The sequence below is a fragment of the Aulostomus chinensis genome, chromosome 22 (assembly GCF_037954235.1).
Source record: "Aulostomus chinensis isolate RoL2024-O1b breed Wild chromosome 22, RoL_Achi_v1.0, whole genome shotgun sequence".
NCBI classification, from domain to species: Eukaryota; Metazoa; Chordata; class Actinopteri; order Syngnathiformes; family Aulostomidae; genus Aulostomus; species Aulostomus chinensis.
The window spans coordinates 9,492,198-9,504,836 of record NC_141341.1 but is presented as its reverse complement, the minus strand read 5'-3'; the positions used below and the strand labels follow the sequence as shown (position 1 = coordinate 9,504,836).

The following is a 12,639-nucleotide window of genomic DNA, read 5'->3' as shown; positions in this document are numbered from 1 at the left end:
GAGATAAGATCATGCACCACCCTTAACATTTGCAACGCGATCATAAATGCATTCTGCAAATGTCAAACAAGCATTTTTGGCGTTCCCTTTTAACCTTATTGCTTTTCATTTCTTTTGTTTTGGTATTTGGTATCCAAGGTTCTCCAACAATAGAAAACAGTGTCTCATTACCTTAGAACATTTTTGCCTCGGATGGGAAAAAGCAACAGCATACTAGGCTGGGTACTAAATAACCTGTTGGTAGATCTGTGATAAATAACAGCGTCAGTTCACTTGAACTTCAATCAAACTTTTGAGAGGTTCAAAAGGGAACATCGTTTACTAAACCTCACCGGTATTTCTCAGATAAAACTTCAGAAATAAAGCCACCACCAACCTTTAAGTATGATTACGTTGATAGATGTTCACGTGCGATCAGGAGATTTTGCCATGTGATTAGGCGCCGTGTGACCTGGCAGGCCACACGGCGCCTTCCCTCTGATTGGCTTTTTCTGCATCACTGAGACAAATAAAAGGAGGTCAGTCAAGTTGCAACCCATCCGAGTCCCTGGTTCTCCGGTTCAGGTAAGTTTTATTTAAAAGATGATTTCTATTTTGCCTCTAAAGTCCTGCTGTTCTTCCTTTTGGAAAGGAAGTCTGTAACGGTGTACGAGGAGTAAGCTGTTTGACAGTGTAACGGTTTGTTACACAATTAATACTGATTTTTTTAAATATGCCGCAAAACAGGATGGATTTTCTGATGGTTTGAAGCTGCAAGTTAAAACAAATTACTCCTCTTAACATTTACTTAGACAGTGTGTGTGTGTGTGTGTGTGTGTGTGTGTGTGTGTGTGTGTGTGTGTGTGTGTGTGTGTGTGTGTTAATAATGTAAGTGATTAGTGTGTAATGTGTTGCATTGTTTTAGGAATAAGGATGAAACAGCTGGTCTTCTGTCTTGTGGGTTTACTGTGGGCTGGTAAGTTGTGAAATAATCCAGAAATATCTTATCATTAAGGTGTTCATCCAGGTGAGAATGTTATGTTCACATATTTAAAAGAATAACAGGGGTTCTCATGGTTTGAGATGGAGGGCCTCCCCATAGACGAAGCTTGCCATTGGCAACCTCCTCACATTATTTGTAATTATGTTTCTGCATGCCTCTGGAATCATTATTATGTTATTTGGACCCGTAGACTGTCAACTATTTAGCCAAACTAGCCTAATATGTTGCACATAACTTGAGAATCCATTAAATAGTGAAAACAGTCTGTCCAGGGTCATTTATTTGTTTCACACTCTTGGAAAGTAGGAAAAAACTGTGACATTCGACTGTGTTTCTTAATAGTATCATTAAAAAAAAAAAATCGCATACATTAAGGCTCCACACGATGGCCTTTGAAAATGTATAAGAAACTGTCTGGAGTGCCACTGGGGAGGCCAAGTTCACCCTGACTGAAGGTGTGAACCATTTTAATGAAGATAAATAGAGGATAATAGATCATTTATCAAATTACAAGTTTCATTTCCAACTATTTATTCTCATGGTTTGCGCAGGACCCGGCTCTGCCGTACCAGCAGGAACAGAGTTTGCCACATCTTTCATGCAAAATGCCTGGGGGGACGGTAGGGACACTCGTCTCTGGGTTGAAGTTGCAGCTCTTCCTACATCTCAGGGCAACACCAAGGTGAAGGTGACTGCCTTGGGTAAATTCTATGAAAAGGAAATTCCTCCTGGTAAAAGTAAAACCTTCAAGCTACCCGACAATGTAGAGATGAGAGGCAGTCAAAGATCCCGTCAGACAGTTCTGATTGAAGCCAGTCAAGATGTCACTGTGACGTCCCTCAACTACAAACAATACACGGCAGACACTTCAGTGGTTTATCCAATAAAGGCCTGGGGGACAGAGTACGTCATATTCACTCCTTCCAGCTTTCAGATGAACACCTTTAAAGAATTTTCCATCACCAACTACAAGGAACCCAACATCGTTGAGGTTTATCTGCAGGGCTCTGTTAGATTCCAAGGGAAATATTACGGAAGAGGAACCAGGATGACAATAAAGCTAGACACATATGAAAGTGTTCAGATTCAAAGTCAGGATATACTGAGTGGTACTAGAGTCGTCTCACGCCTTCCTGTGGCTGTGTCCTCGGGCCACACCTGTTTTGTGAAGTACACCTCCTGCAACCACGTGTACGAACAGCTGCTTCCTGTAAACAGCTGGGGAAAAGAATTCATCATCGCACCCCTGCCTTACAATAATATCTTTCCATATTCCTTTGACATCTTTTCACTATTACATGACAGTATTTTTGTTCAAGCATCGCAACCCACCAAAATTACAGTGAACGTAAATGGAAAAGTCAAAACTTCCCATATATCTGCCAGACAAACTCTCAAGGTCGACTCAAAATGGCCACAAGCTGTGTATCTGACTTCTGACAAAGGGATCCAGGTGCTATTTCAGTTCAATGGGGGCCCAAAGTATTCAGAAGTGCGTTATGACCCCTTCCTCATGTCTGTACTGCCAACAAGTCATTTCAGCACTTCCTACTCCCTGGAAGGACAGGAAGATTTTGAAAATGATATTCTCATTGTGGCTCGGAACAAAGACCTGGACGGCATCATCATCGACCACAAGGCTAAATCTATAAACATGAACTGGAACAAAGTAACCGGGACAGATTTCTCCTGGGCCAGGGCGCACTACAGCACTGGAGCGAGCTTCTGTCAGATATCTCACCCCAGGTCTCCATTTGGTGTCTACAGTTACGGCGTCGCTGCTGCTAACAGTTACGGATCCCCTGCACCTGTTGACACAGCAGGTAGTTAAGAAGATGAATGAGTCACAGTATTGAGTCACACACTTTATTACATAGATAGCACAGCACAACAAATTACAGCCCTGCACACAGCAGCTCGCCCAGTGCAACATAGCATAGGATAGAGAAACTGCAGCACCCTACAGCGCACAATCATACAGCATCACACACTACTAAAGGACTTTGCTAAAGTCAGTGTATGTAGCAAAGACCTACATCGCAAAAAGAATACAGCATTGCTCAGCATAGCAAAACAAAGCATGACATAAGGCAAAACATAGTGTTAGAGCAGGTTAAGGGGCATGGAATATGAATATGGAAGCATAGAAAAGCATAATATATAATAGCATGGTACAGCATAGCATAGCACACACATTATTTCCATGTTACAGGACTCAATCCTGTGCCACTCTATAGTGTATGATACATATCGTACTTTTAGTATAGCCTAGCATGACATAATATAGAATAGCATTGTATATTAGTATTCTAATATACCATAGTATTTTTTTATATAGTATTTTGCAAAATAGCATGTTGTTCCGGGATAAAATGGGAGTGGATACCATAGCGTGGCATAACATGAGAGTGTGGACAACTTTATGTGAAAAATAAATGTTTAATTTGAACACTTTTCTCTTACGTCGTATCAGAGAAGCACAACTGCAGCAGCATAAAATGTTCAGCTGGTAAAGTGTGCCAGATGAAGGGAGACACCCCATCATGTGTCATAAAACCACCAGTCATCCAAGCGGGTACCTGCTGGGCAATGGGTGATCCTCACTACCGCACATTCGATGGGAACTACTATAACTTCATGGGCAGCTGCACCTATACGATGGTCAAGAACTGTGACTCGGATGGAACCCACCCAAATTTTGAGGTTGATGCTCAGAATAGGAAACAAGCTGGTTCAAAGGTCACATTTGTTGGCAAGGTGGTCATTAAGGTCTATGGGTACACCATAACGATTGTTGAATCAGAATTTGGTCTTGTCAGGGTAAGTTTTATTTCTTTTTACTATCGTTTTTTAAAATCTTTTTTTAAAGTACATTACTCACGTTATTTGTGGAGTCCGTGTGGAATTAATCTAAAAATATTGTTGTTTTAGATGAACTATACATTGTGGAATCTCCCCATCAGTCTGGATAATGGCAAGGTGAAGCTGTCCCTGAGCGGTTTGTCTGTCCTTGTGGAGACAGATTTTGGCCTGATCGTGCAGTATGATTGGAAGCAACATCTTGTCATCACAGTGCCGGGCAGTTTGTCCGGCAAGGTCTGTGGCCTCTGTGGAAATTTCAACGACAAAAAGGAGGACGACCTAGTCACTTCTAACGGCACGTTGACTAATAGTGTGGTGGTCCTGGGGAAGAGCTGGAGGGTTCCCAGTGAGGAAGATGATGCTCAGTGTAAAGATGAATGCACAGGTCAATGTGAGACCTGTGATAAAGAAAGCATTTTGGGAAGCTACGCCGACAGAATCTTCTGTGATGGGCTGTCCATTGTCATGACTGGACCACTGAGTGACTGCAAGGCTTTGATTGACCCCCGAGTCTTCCACGAAATGTGTTTGTTTGATGTGTGCATGGGTCAAAGGATCAAGGACTTCCTGTGTAACACTTTGCAAGTGTATGCAGATTCCTGTCAGAGGGCAGGCATCAAAATCTATAACTGGAGACGTCTTGCTCATTGTGGTGAGTATTTATTTATTGGAGATGAAAGCAGCTGGTTATTTGAATAAATTAGTCTTTCAAAACAAAGTTCAAGCAATTTTAGGGTACATTTTGCTGCAGGGATTCAAAAATGCAAATAATGGGTTACTGGTGGAGGCTAACAAGTTTATGAAATGTTGTGAGGGATGAGGTGGGGGGCTGCAATGTCCAGCTTATTTGTTGCTTGACTCACGATATCCCACACACTGATCCTTCAAGATTTTCTGAGTCACCGCATCCAATGATGTTAAGGTATTGTTTTTTTTTTAATCTGAAATAGCTCCACCCCCATGCCCCGAGAACAGTCATTATGAGTTCTGCGGAAATGCCTGTCCTGCCTCCTGTGAAAACCCAGATGCTGCTACCAGGTGCAACAAAAGCTGTGTGGAGACCTGCGTCTGTGACAAGGACTTCCTGCTCAGTGGCACCGAGTGTGTCCCTAAGGACCAATGTGGCTGCTTGTACAAAGGCCACTACATAGAAGCTGGGGCCTCTTTCCTTAGTGATGACAACTGTACTGAGACATGCACATGCAACAAATATAACAAGACAGTTCATTGTGAGACACCAGGTTGTCAGTATGGTTATGAGTGCAAGAAGGTCGATGGCCTCGTCAGCTGTGTTCAGGCGGATTATGCTGAGTGCAGCATTTTGGACGGTTCTCACTTGGAGACATTTGATGGTCATGAATACAATTTCCAGGGTACTTGTGTATATAAGCTGGCTGGGGTCTGCTCAGAGAATCAGTCCCTGCAACACTTTGAGGTTCTTGTAGAAAATGATGCCTACGGTAGACAAGTTAGTTCTGGTGCAAAGACGGTGGAGGTTGATGTTTACCAATATTCCATCGTGATCACGAGAAAGCACAAAGTCTCAGTGCTGGTGAGTTCACCAAACTGATCTTATTCTGTCAGGGTATTCTAATCATATTGGATGACATCACCAATCTTCATTTACGATATCTTGCTTTGCAGATAAACGGAGAAATTAAAACATTGCCCGTCTATTTAGGGAACAATATCACAATCCACAAATTTGGTGACTTTGTTGAGATCACGACTGACTTTGGGCTGCAAGTGTCCTACGATCAGCAGTCAGCAGTACATGTGAGAGTCCCTGGTACATACAGTAATGCAATGTGTGGCCTGTGTGGCAATTATAACCACAACCCCAGAGATGATCAGCAGCTGAAGAATGGCACTCAGGCAGCGTCCGTAGGGGAACTGGGCAAACATTGGAGGGTTGCTGAGACCCCAGGCTGTGTGGATGCATGCAAGAATCAAAAAGACTGTCCCAGCTGTGACATCATCCAGAAGGAAAAATACAAGACAAATAATTACTGTGGTTTAATAACAAGCCCTGATGGCCCTTTCCGTGACTGTCATGCCACCATACGTCCTGAAAGTATTTTAGAAAAATGCCTAGATGATGTGTGCCTTTACAAAGGCAAGAGAGATTCCTGGTGTGGTCACCTTCATAGGTACACCATCAAATGCCAACAGTTGGGAATCAATGTCTCCCGTTGGAGGACACAGGATTTTTGTCCCGTATCTAAGATGAAACATCCTGAGAACAGTCACTTTGAACATTGTGGCAATATGTGCCATGCAATTTGCGCCACCAGATTACCACCCAAAGGCTGCAAAAAGCCTTGCCAGGAAGGATGGGTTTGCAAAAATGGCTTCTTTCTAAGTGGAAACAAGTGTGTGCCTCCTGACCAATGTGGTTGTATGCACGAAGGCAAATATTATAAGAAGGAAGAGAGTTTTCTGTCATCAGACTGCGGTGAGAAGTGCACATGCAACAACACAGTAAGTCTATATACTTGTATTTAAAAACTTTGCCTCCATATAACATTTTTCTCTGTTACATATATGAATGTTACTGTTACAGATGATGCATTGTGAGCCGCACTTTTGTGGGCCATCTGAAAAGTGTGAAAAGAGGAATTATGTTCGAACATGTCAACCAGTGGGGAATGCTACATGCGTGATCTCAGGTGATCCACATTACAAAACCTTTGACCAAAAGAAATATGACTTCCAAGGCACCTGTACTTACACAGCAGCAAAATCATGCCACCTGGAAGGCACCCGACTCAAAAGCTTCTCTGTGGTCGTGGAGAACGACAAGTGGACACTCACGGATCAGCCACACTTGGCTGTAACCAAGGTTGTTGTTGTGGAGGTGTATGGCTACACTCTGGTCCTCAGAAGGAATCAACGGGATGTAGTTATGGTTGGTATACTTCTGATTTCTGTTCATCCATTAAGATAACTTCATAATTCAAACACTTTGATTAGCGCTTAAAACAAACCAAGTTGTGATGAAGAATATTCTGAGATTCTGTTGTCATTTTTAAATGATGAGAGGGTGAATATCTAATGGTCAGTAACTGGATATTATCATCAGCAATTGATCTTTTTTTGTGGAGAAACATCGTCTTCAAATGAGAATTTGAAGCTAATTTGTTTAAGTTTTAAGACATTTACATGGAAAATCCTCAAAAATCCCTAATATATGAAAACAAAAATAGAAATGACATCTGAAAGTAAAGCGTAACCCATTTCTTTGTGTTCCCCAGGTGAATGGCACCTTGACAAGGATTCCTTTTTACCTCGATGACAAAAAAGTGCACGTTTTCCAGGAGGGCACTCACTATGCCATTATAACAGACTTTGGCCTGAATGTGACCTATGACCTTGTCTACCATGTCACAATCACAGTTCCTGGAAACTACAAGGGCAAAATGTGTGGTCTGTGTGGCAATTATAATGGCAACAAAACTGATGATTTTCAGCTGCAGCATGGAGGCGTGACTACAGCACCCCAGATATTTGGAGCTTCTTGGAAAGTTTCTGTTCCTGGAGTGGTCTGTGAGGATGGTTGCGTTGGCGACCGGTGCCCTAAGTGTGACGTTGCACGAAAAGAAATCTTTGAGAAATATTGTGGACGGATCACAGATAAAACTGGTGCCTTTGCTGCTTGCCACAACCAACTAAACCCCGTGTTTTACTATAGAGATTGTGTCTATGACCTCTGCATGGCTCATGGAGACCGCAAAGTTCTTTGTGACAGCATCGCAGCCTACGTGACTGACTGTCAGGAAATGGGAGCAAGGGTCGACAACTGGAGGACGAAGGATTTCTGTCGTAAGTTCAAGTTTTTTTTTGTGTGTGTGTGGAAGAACACCTAAGGGTAACGTCTAATGACAGTCCTACCCAGTTAAAGGTCGTCTACTTCGGTATTTACTTTGCGCTGATTATTTTGCAGCTCTCGAGTGTCCAGCAAACAGCCACTACCAGATCTGCCCTGGAAAACCTGTCTCTCCATGCCCCGGTCTCACCGACATGATCCCTTACCCTGACAGGTGTGCTGAAGGCTGCACCTGTAACAATGGCTACCACTTCAATGGGACTGGTTGTGTTGCTCTTGACGATTGCAGTTGTTACCATGAAGGACGCACTTTAGAGGTAAGAGGAAGTAGCCACCAGTTTGTTGAACGTGTTGGTGGTTTTGCCAGTTTTGCAAAAGCCTGTCAGATTGAATACCTGTTTTCCAGGTGGCCATTAATCAATAATCATGTCAAAACTCAAAGCTTGAGAAAAGGGAAGTAGTCATAGTGAATAAAAAGCCATTATTATCTTTAGTCTAAATTTCAGTCATCAGTCAAACTAAAATCTGACACTATGAGTGTCATCTATCTAGTAAAAAGTTAATTATTTTTTCCATTCTATTCATACCTGAGATTAACATACAGAACGTAACTTCTGCTCTCTTCTTAAGATTGGTGAGTCGTCGCTGTCTGACCATTGTCAACGGAAATGCAGTTGTACAACATCTGGCCGTGTCCACTGCGAGGACTTTTCATGTAACGCAACAGAGACCTGCAAGATTAAGAACGGGGTCCAAGGCTGCCACCCTAAAGAGTGCCGACTGGAGACTGGAGGCTCCATCACTCTTTTCAGCGGGATGACCGGCACAGTCTCTGTCATGGGTGTTTATGAGATCATCGCACATTGTGACCCTTCATCTGTTGACTGGTTCAGAGTTGTGGTCAAACTCTATGAATGTGCTCTGACCGGTGTGAGGCGCGTTGGCGCTGTTTACGTCTACTTTAATGACCTGAGTATCACTGTTAATGACCAACAGGAGACCTGGGTGGGTACCTGTGCAGGGTTTATTGAACACCTTGAAAAGAGGGCTTGTGCACTTTGTTGCCTGGAATGTGAATATGAAGCTAGAGCCACGACATGACAAGTTCAGTTTAGAATCCATCCGTCCAACCATTTTCTGCACCACTTATCCATTAAGGGTCACAGGGGGCTGGTGTCATCACCAACACTGGTTTGTTTGCAGGATAAATCCAAACGTTGTTGGAGTTGGATGAAATTTGGTCAGATGGTTGAAGTTGAGCGAAGGAAACCATTTGATATTTTGTGATGAAGGAGAGAGTTGAGATCATAGGTACATGCGCGCCCTTTAGTTGTTCTGTCATTTTAATTCATGCAAAAACAAACCAAAAATGTGAATATGTCAAGTATATAAGTCATATTATTTATCATGCATCATTGGGCAAAAAATAATAGAAAAATAAAGGATTAATAATGAGGACAGAGAGAGGGAGAGAAGGAAAAGAAATACAAAAAAAATCATATGGATGAAATTGTCCAGGTTCTGGACCTTAATGCTAAGCTAACACTGCCCTAACAACCCTCTCCTGGAGTGGCATTCATGTTTTTTGGTATCTCTCAGCAAGTAAACAATTGCATTTCCTACTTCAAACTATACTTAACTGTATTAAACTATTCCTTTATGCATGCACACATGATACGAACTCCACCAGACAGCCTTGATAAGTGAACACACCAACATAAAGCACTAAAATCTGCCTCCGATGTTGTTCACAGGTGAATGGTAAACAGGTGACTCTCCCCATCCTGCCCAGAATGAACGTCTCAGTGAGAGTCAGTGAGGGGACCATCATCATTGAGAAGTTGTCACACTTCCAGCTGTATTTCAGCGAAACCCAGGAAGTCATTATAACTGTGAGTGACAGCATGGCCGACTCGGTGTGCGGAGCATGTGGCGAATTCCTCTCCCTGAATGAGGTCATAAGCTTCTCGCAGGAAGCGATGTTGGAGTACATGGCTGTGTTCATTGCACAAGACTTCCCCGTCTGGTGAGGATGCACAGCAGCAGTATCTTCCTGTCATGTGGCGGCTTTACATTTAGTGGTTAAAAATAAACCCTGACAGAAGCAATCCAAAGGAATTTTCATTTTCTGGGTTCATAGATTGAAGATCTTACGTGTGTGGGGAAAAAAAGAACTTCAAATATGAAATTTAACACAATTCATTTTTTCTCTTTCAGTGGGTTGTAAATGAAAATCATCCTTAAGACACCCAGAGGCTGAAGCAACGTCATCGTCTATAAATCACAAGTGCTACACATAGTTTTTGATGACTTATCTTAAAATTCATTTAAATTGTGTTCATAAACTGATCTGATAAAAAAAAAAATTTCTGCAGTGAATCTAAATTTGAAGCTTCATTTCTTTCTACATCTACAAGGTTCAGACTATTAAAACTGGTTCCTGTTTGTAACAAGTTATGATTTTCTGGATAAAATGATGAAAATAACCTTACGAAGTTGGGTTCATTAGTTTGGTCGATTGGTTTATTTAATACTTGCATCTTTTAATAATGCAGAATAAATACACAGAAAATAGTTTCTTTAGAAATGATGCGACACCCAGTTTCCATGTCAGTAAGGATCATGATTCGTTGAATAAAGTGCTTCTCTGAAAGAATCAAAAGTTTAAAAAAAAAAATTGGGTTTTTGTTTGAGCAAAGATTATTGGACGATATATTAATTTTCTTTCTCAGCTGACGTTAAATGTGTTCACTTATATGATTTTTTTGAATTTTGAATAGTTGTCAAGCCATAAATAAAGGCCTTTTCTTCATCTTTTCAATTGAACAGTTTGCTTCGAGTTTTTATGTTTCCTGCGTGTTGTGTTACTTTAAAAGGAGACAAACTGATACTTTCTTGTTGCGACATTTTTTTTCTTTTCTTGTGCTGTTTTTTTCTTTTACTACTGTTTTGTATGACAGAAAAATTATTATTCTCCTTTCAAATTTTGTATGCCTCCATTAAATGGGAGCCGGGGTGGCATGGCTCAAAGGTAGAGAGGCCGTATCCTCCGTGATGCAGCTAGTGTGGCTCATTCTCCAGGGAATCTTTCTCAAACCCATGAATGATTTTAAGTACTGCCTTGCTGTTTAATTTGTGTTCTACAAAAGTCAGCAAAGAAACATTATTAACCAGCAGGATTAACCAATAGACTAAATTAAGCTCGGTTTCATTATTAATGGATTCTTAAAGCAGCAGCTTTTCTTTATCACAGCAGCCTGTGATGCATGAATAATGTATGATATCTTTACCTTGTAGGTTTGGCCTTTTGTAGTAGCAGTGAGTCAAAGGGAACAGGGCCAGCTCCCATTGTAGTCTAAGCCTTTATCACAGGAGCTGCCCTCAGCACAAGTGCTGGTGCGTGTGAAGGCACCAGGAGGACGTGGAGGGATACAGGATGCAGGTGTCAGAATGGCTGTTGAGTTGAGAGCTGTAAAGAAATAATAGAAGCTGTTGTTTCTTTGGTTTTCTTTATTTTCAGTGAATGGAACCGAATGTTGAATGGATGCGAACTGAGAGATTTTATTGTTCTAGACAGTAAAGAACAAGAATTTCCAGACTGCAGCAAACCGCACCACGCTGCTCTAAAGACCTCTGTGTCCTTGGTCACATTTCCATCCAGCAGCTGTAGCTCATCTGTTTTGTTGTCATTACAGTGGTTCACCTCTGTTAGTTTCCAGGGACAATAAAGGCCAAAGTCAGTCATAATGACATCATTAGCCCCCTCCTGATAAACCCTCACTGCACAGCTGAGGAGCTTTCATGGAAGGGGATGTTGGACCTCATTATCCTGCACAGTCCTTCATCAATGACAAAATTAGCGGCGTGCACAAAATATCTAAGCTTCATTGAGAAAAAATAGACCCATAATGGTCACAATTGTGCATTAATATCGAATATCTACATATGTGCTTTGTGAACTGAAAAATCCAGTCCAAACTCAGAACAAATTGAACTAAAATAAAGCAGTTTTGCAGCTGCACTCATCGCGACCTGCATATATTAATATTTTACATACAGATTTTGAGCTTCAGCTTCAAAGCATTTTGTGCCTACAGATTCTTACAAATAATTACAGATTTCTAAATCTCATTTTTCATTTGAGGATCTTATTATCTTTGGTAATGAAATGCTAAACTTCACCAAGGAGCAGCTGCAAAGAGTGTCACAGTAATTATGACTTTGGTGGCTCAAGTGTGTCTGTAAGAGCATCTGAGTCGTTGGTGTAAATGTGAACATGACACCTGCCACTTTGGAGCACGGATGACGGTTGACAATGGTGAAAAGTGATCTGGTATAACAGTCCATATAATGGTTTTGAGCCTGAGCTGGTCACTTACAGGGAACGGCCAGGAGAGAGCGCTGTTCAGAGTGCCTCTGTTCAATTTTTACAGGCTGGTAGGGTTCTTGTGTCCAAATATATGATTTGTGCATGAGTAAAGTACAGTTTATGAGTCTGGGTTCTACTATCAAGTGCCACTGAGCTTCTCTGTGCACGATCAAAGGTCAAATGTCAAGATGCCATGATATAAGGCACTAAACCCTGAGGGGAAAGTGTGTTAAACTGCAATTTTAAGTGTTGGATTGGAGGAGCCAGTGCATGCTCAGTGTGCTTTTACTGACACAGACCAGTAGAAAAGGAAGTAGATTTGAATTTCATTAGGTTGTTTCACTTTTTAGTCAGCATGGATTAGTGATCATTCAATCAAGGAAAAGTATTCAATTTGTCAAAAGGTCAAAGTTGTGTGAATGTATTTGGAAATCATCAGGCTTTACTTCCTTCCTGTCAGACTAAACTGAGGGCTAATAAAAACCCTTAACACGTAAGAACAAATAACAAACATTCAGCGAATGAGGTGTATTGTCTTGTATTGTCCTGAGGATCTCCAGGAGGTTGACAATGTGATGTTCCATAAAGTTTAGGAGGAAT

The 12,639-nt window shown here is 41.6% G+C and overlaps 2 protein-coding genes across 2 annotated transcripts; both read left to right on the top strand.

Annotated features, from left to right (window-relative positions):
- Positions 1–551: 551 nt before the first annotated feature.
- Positions 552–4,347, top strand: LOC147240661 (IgGFc-binding protein-like). Its single transcript, XM_086194326.1, has 6 exons — positions 552–564; positions 905–955; positions 1,534–2,805; positions 3,456–3,802; positions 3,914–4,235; positions 4,337–4,347. The coding sequence occupies exons 2-6, from the start codon at positions 913–915 to the stop codon at positions 4,345–4,347; spliced, it is 1,995 nt and encodes a 664-aa protein (XP_086050452.1). The 5' UTR covers positions 552–564; positions 905–912.
- Positions 4,348–5,196: 849 nt separating this feature from the next.
- On the top strand, positions 5,197–10,409 carry LOC147240660 (IgGFc-binding protein-like). The gene is made up of 8 exons (XM_086193168.1): positions 5,197–5,396; positions 5,489–6,325; positions 6,408–6,752; positions 7,099–7,666; positions 7,788–7,987; positions 8,301–8,675; positions 9,425–9,696; positions 9,888–10,409. Exons 2-8 carry the CDS (start codon positions 5,651–5,653, stop codon positions 9,895–9,897), a joined length of 2,445 nt encoding a protein of 814 aa, XP_086049294.1. The 5' UTR covers positions 5,197–5,396; positions 5,489–5,650; the 3' UTR covers positions 9,898–10,409.
- Positions 10,410–12,639: the final 2,230 nt, after the last annotated feature.